We start from the raw sequence: 12460 nt of genomic DNA on the forward strand, positions 1-12460 counted from the left end.
GGTTGTCCTTCAGTTGTACACCTTTACCCAGTAAGCGTATATTGCACTTAATGTTTATCGGTTATCCTGAGGATAATACACCACAGTGCGCTTTCTGTGTTTCTATTGTAACCATATATATTAGTCAGTCAGACGGTCTATCCGAAGTTGGTGGGTTGGGCTGCCTTTTCCCTAAGGTGTGTGAGCACCTTTTCATAGTAGCATGACTAAATATGGGGCAAACGTTAGTAGAGTTGATATCTAGAGGATATCTTCTGTATGGTGGCTAAATGCATTAATTGATGGTGGTTTGTACTCTTTGCTGTAGAGAAACCATTGCTCGAGTGTTTAGCTGGGGCTTCAAGAGAATGATGTAGACCTTGGGTGTGAAGATGCAAAAAAGTAGGCCGGCACTGGAGGACAAAATTGCAAAAATTTCTGTAGCCACTGCCAATTTTCCCTTGGTGCTAAGGTAGGCTGGGACGAAACTTATCCAAACAATGAGGAACACTAACATACTAAAAGTTATATATGTAGCCTCATTAAAAGCCCCAGGTAGCTTCCTGGCCAAGAATGCAACCATAAAACAGATGGTAGAGAGAAGTCCAAGGTAACCTAGCATGAACCAGAAACCAAGACCGTAGTTACATTGAATAACAAATTTTCCTAAATGGGTCTTAGCATCATGTTCTATAAATGGTGGGTCCACTGAAAACCAAGAGCAACAAAGGACAAACTGGATAGAAGTACATAACATGGCAAAGAAGATGGGCCACAATGGTCCCATGGGTACTTTGAGTGACCCAGGCTGGTTGGCCCGGAAAGCCAGGACAACAATAATAGTCTTGGCTAAAAGGCATGAAATACAGAGGGTGAATAGGATACCAAAGGCAGCTTGTCGAAAAAGGCAGGTCTGGTCTCCGGGTGGAGCAAGAAGAAGGAGAGGACAAAGAAAAGAGAAGGCGAGGGCAACAAGAAGGATGAAGCTAAGACTGCAATTATTAGCACGGACCAAAGGAGTCTCTCTGTTCTTGATGAAGAGAAAAAGTACAATGGCAGGCAAAATGGAGCCCAAGATGGATGTGCATCCTAGACACATTCCTAGAGGTTCAGACAGGGTCAGCAACTCCACCTCACGGGGAAGACATTGGTCATGTGCAAGATTTGGCCATTCTTCTTCGGGACAAAGGAAGCAATCTATAGCATCTGCAAGCAAAACATTAGGGTTAAAAAAAAGTTATTTTCAAGGGATCATGTGACACCAACCCCTTCTGTATCATCTATGGTCTGTACTTACTGGTTTGGTTTGAAATTTCTCCAGCAGCACATGGAATGCAATCAAAGCAGCAATGCGGCTTGCCAAGACGTGGGACCTTCCAAAATCCAGGACGGCATTTTTTGGAGCATACAGAAATGGGTATCTAAAAGTACAAAGAAATATGTTTGTCACTGTACATTTTTGGATTTTTTTTCTTTCCTGACTATATTGGGCAATTGGGGCATATCTTACCTGCTCAAACTTCCCTCCCCATTGAATTGCACTTAGGTTGATGAGCAGGTCATGTCCTAACTGGTCACCACTTTCATAGCTCCCTACTGTCACCCAATTTGCACCTCCTGATTGTTCCTCCTGCCAGTTTATTATGTCGTAAATGGCAGGTGCATTTCCGAGAGAGTCAAAATATAAATCATCCTCAATGTTTCCTTTTAGCCTCACTCTACGAAGAAAGTAGAAAAGCTGCAGGAATATGACAGGGTTAATGGGTAAGTATACAGGTAGCTATGCCAATATTTCCACTAATTTGTATAGTCACTTACCTGCCAAGGAGTAAAATTGAGCATTTCCACACAATGGCTTCCAATCAAAGCTTTTTCGATTTGTGTACAAGCAGCCATATTGATAAGAGTTTTTGCTACCATAAGAACAGCCTTATAGACATTATATGTCACTCGGAGGTCCTCTATGTCTGAAAATATCTGTAGAGTAGCAGGGTCTTCTGATTCTGTACATAATGGCTTTGTTAAAGATGGTGAAGGAGCAAGTGGGAATGTCTGAGATGCATTGTCCCTTCCAATGACCCACTGGCAACTGAATGCTTCCTCCCAAAATTCCTTAAAAAATGGATGATTATTATAGTGACTAGGATGTAATCCAAAAACAAACTCTTTAAATCCAGGAGCAGCACCTTTTCGAAGAACGAGTCCAAGAGATCCCCTTAAGATTATAGAGAGTTGGGAATCTACTAGACTTGGAGATGTCGACCATGCATCAGTGGTCAACCAGACCCTATCTCTAGTATCCCCATTATGAGCAAGTTCCAACAAAACAGGATTCAGATAGGCTTCCAATGAGAAGACCACCACCACATTGGCTGTTGACCGTCTGATAACTGCTGACACGTGTTTTGTGTCTTCCGGTGACGCTTCTGAAGGAAGGGTCTCCCAGAAGGCTAGGCAAGCTCCTGTAGCCTCCAACTCTTCGAGAAAAGTTTGAACCAATGAAGAGGAACTGGTTGCCTGGAACAAGATGCCCACCCAAGACCAGCCAAACACTTGAAGCAGTCTAACAATACCTTTTGTCTGAGAAGACAATGTAGGGGCAACACTGAGCGATGAGGGGAAGACGAACCTATTACTGAGTTGGGATGGAGGTGTAAAATAATTGATCTGCAATGAAAGAGCAGGGACGTATTAGATCATGATCACAGTCCCATGATTGGATATTGATCCATCTATGACAATACAGTGTATGACAAGTCAATGGTGTGACCCTAACCCTGGAATGAGTCCTTAAAGGGGTACTCCGCCCCTAGACATCTTCCCCTCAACTCCGCCCCTAGACATCTTCCCATCCCCTATACCCCACGATCTCAGCTGCGGCACCCCAGACATCCGATGCACGGAGCGAACTTCGCTCCATGCCCGATGAATGGTGATGCCAGGCGGAGGCTCGTGACATCACGGTCACGTCCCGCTCGTGACGTCACAGCCACGCCCCCTCAATGCAAGTCTATGGGAGGGGGCCTGACGGCCGTCACCCCCCCTTCCCGTAGACTTGTATTAAGGCGGGGCGCTGTGACGTCACGAGCCTCTGGAGCTGCACCCAATGCTCCAAACGAACGCCGGATGCAGCAGGGAGATTATACTTTGGATAGGATGTCTAGGGGCGGAGTACCCCTTTAATCTTTATCTCCTCACCTGTGGGTAATTGTAGAGTGCCAAAATATTTGCTACACTCACAGCAGCTTCTCCACCAGCATCTCCCAGCACAGCAGCCAGTCTTGATGGTGAACCCAGGCAGCGGTAATTCAAAGGTCCTTCAGCACTTCCAAAAAGAAGCCATGATGCTCCCCCTATTGCTCCTCTGGCCTCACTGCATGAGTCCATTACTGCCGCCCCAAGTGTCAAATTTGGCAACATTCCAGGTCTTCTGTTAACTTCCTCTACTGCAAAAAGAAAGGCAAGAATCCAGCGGAAAGAGCGAAAGCTAAACCTGGTGTAGAAAAAATAGAGAAGAACTCAATATATTGATGAATATAACAGACGTACAGGACGCGGGAAATCTGCAGGTCAGGAATGTTAAAAAGTTCCACCTACATTAGAACTTATCAATGTTATCACATGGTGTGACAGATCAATGACTCTCAGACTACAGGATAATGACACACTGACACTTGGAGGACAGAAAAATTACACGCTGGCACTTGGGGTACAGGACAATCACACACTAACACTTGGGGTACAGGATACTGACACGCTCACACTTGGGGTACAGGACAATAACACTTGGGGTAAAGGATGAAAAAACTTGGGGTACAGGATAATGACACTTGGGGTACAGGATAAAAACACTTGGGGTAGAGGATAATAACACTTGGGGTACAGGATGATAACACATGGGGTAGAGGATAATAACACTTGGGGTACAGGATGATAACACATGGGGTAGAGGATAATAACACTTGGGGTACAGTATGATAGCACTTGGAGTACAGGATGATAACACTTGGGGTACAGGATGATAACACTTGGGGTACAGGATGATAACACTTGGGGTAGAGGATAAAAACACTTGGGGTACAGGATAATAACACTTGGGGTAGAGGATAATAACACTTGGGGTAGAGGATAACACTTGGGGTACAGGATAATGACACTTGGGGTACAGGATGATAACACTTGGGGTACATGATGATAACACATGGGGTAGAGGATAATAACACTTGGGGTACAGTATGATAACACTTGGAGTACATGATGATAACACTTGGGGTACAGGATGATAACACTTGAGGTAGAGGATAATAACTCTTGGGGTACAGGATGATAACACTTGGGGTACAGGATGATAACATTTGGGGTACAGGATAATGACACTTGAGGTAGAGGATAATAACTCTTGGGGTACAGGACGATAACACTTGGGGTACAGGATAATGACACTTGGCTTACAGGATAATAACACTTGGGGTACAGGATGATAACACTTGGGGTACAGGATGATAACACTTGGGGTACAGGATAATGACACTTGGCGTACAGGATAATAACACTTGGGGTACAGGATGATAACACTTGGGGTACAGGATAATGACACTTGGGGTACAGGATGATGACACTTGGGGTACAGGATGATAACACTTGGGGTACAGGATAATGACACTTGGGGTACAGGATGATAACACTTGGGGTTCAGGATAATGACACTTGGGTTACTGGATGATAACACTTGGGGTACTGGATGATAACACTTGGGGTACAGGATGATAACACTGACACTTGGGGCACTGAACAGTGACACGCTAACACTTCGGGTGTCAATACAAAAATTTACATGAAGATTTTCAGGATCTATAGAGCCAGGTGAAGGTCAGACTAAACTCAAGCAAGCTAATGTCGAGAAGCAGAGGACCTGGATCGCCCTCACCGTTGGCAGTAATGGGAACCGGGGGGCTTGGTGAAGATCTCCGTTTGTGTCCCTTGACTGAGATGAAGGGGAAATATTCCGCCCAGGAGAACATCTCCCTTTTGAACGTACCCGGTCACTGCCTGTTGTTGTAGGACACAGTCTGATTTCAAGGACAGTGGTTGGGAGAGAAGAAGACACAGAACAAGAGTAGGAATCCTCTTGGTCCTCCTGATATATATATTACCCATTGGGTTGGTCTGTGAGAGGAGAGACGGCAAGTTCTGTAGAGTCCAAAGTCTGGATCCAGTTGCATCATCTAGACGACCAGGCTCATGAACAGCAATGATCCTGCCCTATCTGAGCCCTGTGTTTATATATTTCTGTTCGTAGACTGTATCCACTCATATTAGCTATCCCAGAGGACTCTTCATGCACGAGGGACCTTGCGTCAATTAGGAAAGAGATAGAATTATCTCAGAATTCTCAGCTCTTAAAGGAGCAGTAACACAAAGATGGATATACACTAAATGGACAAAAGTATTCAGACACACTAAATCGTTTAATTCAGTAGTTTTAGTCAGTAAGTCCCATTGTCGCAGTTGTATAAAACCCAGCACCTACCAATGCAGTCACCTCTTCAAAGGTTGGTGAAAATTGGGTTGTTCCAAGAGCTCACTAAAGTCTACCATGATTCTGTAATAGTGTCCTGGTACCCGTGTCCCAGCTACAAAAATATGAAGTTGTTGTGTGGCTGAGAAATCCCTGTTCCAAATGCCTAAATCTGTGTGTGAGGTATTGTTAGAGTTAGCTTAGGCTAGGTTTACATGGCCGTTTTCACCGACCCGTTAAAGAGGTACTCAGAACATTTTGTTCCGAATGATTGGTGCGGTCGGCGTGGGATTGTGATGTCACGGCAACGCCTCTCAGGATGTCACACCACACCCCCTCAATGCAAGTCTACGGGAGGTGGTGTGGCGGACGCCACGCCCCCTCCCATAGACTTGAGTTGAGGGGGTGTGGTGTGACATCACAAGGGGCATGGCCCGCTGTTATACAACAGCGGGCCCAGTACTGAACCTTGGGGTACACCACTAATAACCGGGGACCAATCAGAGTACGAATCATTAACCACCACTCTCTGGGTACGATCCATGAGCCAATGTTCAATCCAGTTACAAACTAAAATTTCCAAACCCAAAGACCTTAACTTACCTGTCAGACGTCTATGAGGGACAGTATCAAACGCTTTAGCAAAATCCAGAAACACTATATCCACAGCCATTCCTCTGTATACACAGCCCCCCTCTATATACACAGCCCCCCTCTATATACACAGCCCCCCTCTATATACACAGCCATTCCTCTGTCAAGGCTTCTACTCACCTCTTCTTAGAAGCAAATTAGATTGGTTTGACAACTTCTATCCTTAGTAAACCCATGCTGGCTATCACTTATAATACAATTATCCCCTATGTATTCCTGTATGTAATCCCTTATAAGTCCTTCAAACAATTTACCCACAATGCACGTTAAACTTACCGGTCTATAGTTTCCTGGGGAAGACCTAGAGCCCTTCTTGAAGATTGGCACCACATTCGCCTTGCGCCAGTCCCTTGGCACAATACCAGACACCAGAGAATCTCTAAATATCATGAACAAGGGTACAGATATTACTGAACTTACCTCTCTAAGAACTCTTGGGTGTAGTCCATCCGGCCCTGGAGATTTGCTTACATTTATATTACTTAACTTACCTTGTACCATCTCTACATTAAGCCAGTTCAGTACATTACATGATGTGTTACCAGCACTGACCTGTACATGATGTGTTACCAGCACTGACCTGGCCAATGTCAGCTCCTTCTTCCATAGTATATACAGAACTAAAGAACCCATTCAGTAGCTCCGCCTTCTCTTGATCGCCTGTGACAACCTCCCCATTATCATTATTAAGGGGTCCTACATGCTCTGTCCTTGGTTTTTTTGCATTTATATATCTAAAAAAATATTTAGGATTAGTTTTGCTTTCTTTGGCCACCTGTCTCTCATTTTGAATTTTTGCTGTTTTTATTACATTTTTACAGATTTTATTAAGCTCCTTGTACTGTTTAAATGTTATAGCTGACCCATCAGATTTGAATTTTTTGAAGGCTATTTTTTTGTTGTTTATTGCTCTTTTAACCTCATTTGTCAGCCATGTAGGATTTAGTTTTAATCGTTTATATTTGTTCCCCTTTGGTATATATTTAGCTGTATAGTTATTTAGAGTTGATTTAAAGATGTCCCATTTACCTTCTGTATCAGTATTTGAGAACACTTCCCCCCAGTCTATGTCCTATAGTGCAGATCTCAGTCCAGGGAAATTTGCCTTTTTAAAGTTATATGTTTTTGCCTTCCCCGTCTGTCTTTGTTTTCTACATTTTAAATCAAAAGTAACTATATTGTGGTCGCTATTCCCAAGGTTTTCCCGCACAGTTACATTACCAACCAGCTCTGCGTTGTTGGAAATGATCAGATCCAACAAGGCATCACTTCTTGTTGGGTCCTCCACAAACTGGCCCATAAAATTATCCTGCAATAAATTTAGGAATTGTCGCCCCTTTGTAGTTTTAGCCAACCCCGGACCCCAATCTATATCTGGATAGTTAAAATCTCCCATTATTACCACTGTACCTGCCCGGGCGGCCCTCTCTATTTGTTTATACAGCCGACCTTCTATCTCTTCAGTGATATTAGGGGGTCTGTAGATTACCCCAAATATTATTTTTTCAGTATTTCCCTCCTTTTGTAATTCTACCCACAGTGATTCCACCTCCTCAGAATCATCACACACTATGGCATCGTTCACACTGACTTTCATACCACTTCTTACATACAGACAGACTCCACCACCTTTTCTGTTCATTCTATCCTTGCGAAACAATGTAAACCCCTGCAGATTAACAGCCCAGTCATGCGAGGAGTCCAGCCATGTCTCAGTGACCCCAACTATATCACCAGCCATGTCTCAGTGACCCCAACTATATCACCAGCCATGTCTCAGTGACCCCAACTATATCACCAGCCATGTCTCAGTGACCCCAACTATATCAATATGTTCCTCCAGTATCAAGGCCTCAAGCTCCCCCATTTTATTTGCTAGGCTTCTGGCATTTGTGAACATACACTTTACATTTCCATCCTTTATGTTACTGGGGTTAATCAAGATTCAAGGGTGTCCGTTTTATTTTCCTATGAAGCCTATTCCTATTAACTATTCTAACCCCCCCTCCCCTCCGCTCCATGACAATAATACTTAAAGGCATACAACAATATATGTACATTACACTAAATAACATAGGCACTTAAAATGATACATAAGAGGCAAGTGCAGGGGGGGGCAGAGGTCACTGACATGGAGTCTGCCTGACAGGGCAGCAAGGGTACAGGGGTGCAACTCCTGTACTGGGCCACCACATTGGTGGCCTATGGGACCCCTACAAATTGCTCCCTTATATAGCAGGGAGGAGCAAGCCTAGTCAGTCTTAGTGCATGCTGAGGTACAATCAAGTGAAGACCTGAGAGTGTCTGGTGTTCCTGAGGGAGACCAAAGCCTAACCACTCTAACCCCCTGCAGGTGAAAGTCAAAGCCTGGTAAGCACGAATACAGGGGCGAAGTCTAGTCAGCATAGCCAAGTCTATCAAATCTAAAGTCAGCGTGGGTTGCATAATTTAGTCCAACTCCACTACAAGTCCCAGCGAGCCAACAAGCCTCCTGAAGTTCACTGTTCATCTCCTTGGGCCTAAACTGAGCTGCAAAGACTTTAACATCTGTCTGCCTCAATAAAGCTGCTGTTGTTCCCTAACCTTGCATAGGAGTGATTATTGGGTGGTGTAGAGGATAACCACGCCCTGGCGTCACGAACACTAAGGGTTAATACCATCTGCCCTAAGTGTTATAACATCTGCCCTTCCAACACCATTAACCAAATATTTCTAAATGACTTCTATTTAAAAACCTTAATCCTTCCAGTATTTATCAGCTGCTATATGGTACAGAGAAAGTTCTTTTCTTTTTGTATTTTCTTTCTGTCTGACCACAGTGCTCTCTGCTGTCACCTCTGTCCATGTCAGGAACTGTCTGGAGCAGGATAAGTTTGCTATGGGGATTTTTTCCTGCTCTAGAGAGTTTCTGACATGGACAGAGGTGTCAGCAGAGAGCACTGTGGTCAGGCAGAAAGGAAATTCAAAAAGAAAATAACTTTCTCTAGAGCATACAACAGCTCATAAGTACTGGAAGGATTAAGATTTTTAAATACAAGTAATTTACAAATCTGTTTAACTTTCTGGCACCAATTGATTAAAAAAAAAAAATAATTCTACCGGAGTACCCCTTTAACACCACGGTTACAACCCCAGACACTACACCACAATTCTTTTTAACCTCCTAGATTATCCATTTGGTGGTGTTATTGAGAAGTGGAAGCATTTAGAAACCACAGAAACTCAGCCAAAAAGTGGAGACCATAAGTGAAGACCATAAAAGTTACCAATGCCCTCCTGACTCAGCACAAAAACTGTGCCCTTCCGGGAGCTTTATTGCATGTGTTCTATGGTGGAGCAGCCTTACATCACCAAGCACAATGCCAGGCAATGGATGTAGAGCACACCGCCATTGGACTCCGGATCAGAGGAAACATGTTCTGAGGAGTGACCGCTCATAATTCTCTATCTGGCAGTCTGGGTTCGGCTCTTTTTTTTTTCTTCAGCAAGACTTTGCTCCAGTACACAAAGAAAGATCCATAAAGTTGGGTGAGTCTGGAAGAATTTAAAGGGGTACTCCACCCCTAGACATCTTAGCCCCTATCCAAAGGTTAGGGGATAAGATAGTTACATAGTTACATGGTAGTTACATATTTCATAAGTTTGAAAAAAGACCAGAGTCCATCAAGTTCAACCTATAACCCTAATGAGTCCCTACTGAGTTGATCCAGAGGAAGTAAAAAAACCCTCATACTAGAGGTAAAAATTCCTTCCCGACTCCAAATATGGCATCAGAATAAATCCCTGGATCACTGTTCTGTCCCTATAAATCTAGAATCCATAACCTGTAATGTTATTATTCTCCAAAAATGCATCCAGACCCCTTTTTAAATTCTTTTACAGAGTTCCCCATGACCACCTCCTCCAGGAGAGAATTCCACAGTCTCACTGCTCTTACAGTAAAGAACCCCCGTCTGTGCTGGTATAGAAACCTTCTTTCCTCTAGACGTAGAGGATGCCCCCTTGTTATAGATACAGTCCTGGGTATAAATAGATCATGGAGAGATCTCTGTACTGTCCCCTGATATATTTATACATAGTTATTAGGTCTCCCCTAAGCCTTCTTTTTTCCAAACTAAATAACCCTAATTCTGATAATCTTTCTGGGTACTGTAGTCTTCCCATTCCCCGTATTACCCTGGTTGCCCGTCTTTGAACCCTCTCCAGCTCCACTATATCTTTCTTGTACACTGGTGCCCAGTACTGTACAAATCTAACTTTTGGTGACATATTACAAGAATGTCTAATCTGTAATTTGATGCCATTTGGAGATTTTTCCATCTTTCCTTGGCTTCTTTATGCACATTAATACTAATTTTTTACCTGGGGTGCCCAAAATTTTTATCCCCACTGTAGGTTCTCTTCAACTGCAAGAAACGGAATCTAAAACAAAAATCTAAAAAATCACATTTTAAATAATGAATTTGCCTTTTATTGCATGACATAAGTATTTGATACATCAGGAAAGCATAACTTAATGTTTGGTCCAGAAACCTTTGTTTCACGATTGTTTGCAATTACAGAGATGAAGCGTTTCCTGTAGTTCTTGACCAGGTTTGCACACTGCAGCAGGGATTTTGGCCTACTCCTCCATACAGACAATTTCCAGATCCTTCAGGTTTCGGGGCTGTCACTGGGCAATCTGTACTTTCAGCTGGCCACTCCAGGACCTTGAGATGCTTCTTATGGAGCCACTCCTTAGTTGCCCTGGCTGTGTGTTTCGGGTCGTTGTCATGCTGGAAGACCCAGCCATGACTCATCTTCAATGCTTTTACTGAGGGAAGGAGGTTGTTGGCCAAGATCTCTCGATACATGGCCCCATCCATCCTCCCCTCAATACGGTGCAGTCATCCTGTCCCCTTTATATAAAGGAAGCACCAAAGAATGATGTTTTCACCTCCATGTTTCATGGTTGGGATGGTGTTCTTGGGGTTGTACTCATCTTCCCTCTTCCTCCAAACACAGTGAGTGGAGTTTAGACCAAAAAGCTCTATTTTTGTCTCATTAGACCACATGACCTTCTCCTATTCCTCCTCTGGATCATCCAAATGGTCATTGGCAAACTTCAGACGGGCCTGGACATGCGCTGGCTTGTGCAGCGGGACCCTGTCTGAATTGTGTGCACTGCAGGATTTCAACCCATGATGGCGTAGGGTGTTACTAATGGTTTTATTGGAGACCGTGGTCCCAGCTCTCTTCAGGTCATTGACCAGGTCCTGCCGTGTAGTTCAGGACTGATCCCTTACCTTCCTCATGATCATTGATGCCCCACGAGGTGAGAACTTGCATGGAGCCCCAGGCTGAGGGAGATTGACCGTCATCTTGAACTTCTTCTATTTTCTAATAATTGCGCCAACAGTTATTGCCTTCTCACCAAGCTGCTTGCCTATTGTCCTGTAGCCCATCCCAGCCTTGTGCAGATCTACAATTTTATCCCTAATGCCCTTACACAGCTCTCTGGTCTTGGCCATTGTGGAGAGGTTGGAGTCTGTTGGATTGAGTGTGTGGACAGGTGTCTTTATACAGGTAATGAGTTCAAACAGGTGCAGGTAAGAGATGAGCGAACTTACAGTAAATTCGATTCGTCACGAACTTCTCGGCTCGGCAGTTGATGACTTTTCCTGCATAAATGAGTTCAGCTTTCAGGTGCTCCCGTGGGCTGGAAAAGGTGGATACAGTCCTAGGAGACTCTTTCCTAGGACTGTATCCACCTTTTCCAGCCCACGGGAGCACCTGAAGGCTGAACTAATTTATGCAGGATAAGTCATCAACTGCCGAGCCGAGAAGTTTGTGACAAATCGAATTTACTGTAAGTTCGCTCATCTCTAGTGCAGGTAATACAGGTAATGAGTGGAGAAAAGGAGGGCTTCTTAAAGGGGTACTCCGCACCTAGACATCTTATCCCCCATCCAAAGGACAGGAGACAAGATGTCTGATCACGGGGGTCCCAGTGCTGGGGACCCCAGTGATCTGGACTGCGGCACCCCAGACATCGGGTGCACGGAGCGAATTTCTCTCCGTTCCGGACGACTGGCGATGCGGGGCGGAGGCTCATGACAACACAGTCACGCCCCACTTGTGACGTCACAGCCAAGCCCCCTCAATGCAAGTCTATGGGAGGGGGCGTGACCGTGACTTCACGAACCTCTGGCGCTGCATCTGACGCTCTAAACAAACACCGGGTGCAGCAGGGAGATCACGGGGGTCCACGGGGGTATCCTTTGGATAGGGAATAAGATGTCTAGGGGTGGAGTACCCCTTTAAAGAAAA

General features: G+C 44.4%; 1 protein-coding gene across 1 annotated transcript; it reads right to left on the reverse strand.

The window, feature by feature from the left end:
• Positions 1 to 274: 274 nt before the first annotated feature.
• Positions 275 to 11511, reverse strand: LOC130367273 (extracellular calcium-sensing receptor-like). The gene is made up of 7 exons (XM_056569678.1): positions 11437 to 11511; positions 4907 to 5145; positions 3178 to 3472; positions 1798 to 2646; positions 1490 to 1717; positions 1277 to 1400; positions 275 to 1185 (listed from the first exon to the last, which is right to left on the reverse strand). The coding sequence occupies exons 1-7, from the start codon at positions 11509 to 11511 to the stop codon at positions 275 to 277; spliced, it is 2721 nt and encodes a 906-aa protein (XP_056425653.1).
• Positions 11512 to 12460: the final 949 nt, after the last annotated feature.

Source organism: Hyla sarda, chromosome 4 (genome assembly GCF_029499605.1).
Source record: "Hyla sarda isolate aHylSar1 chromosome 4, aHylSar1.hap1, whole genome shotgun sequence".
In the NCBI taxonomy this organism is placed as follows: Eukaryota; Metazoa; Chordata; class Amphibia; order Anura; family Hylidae; genus Hyla; species Hyla sarda.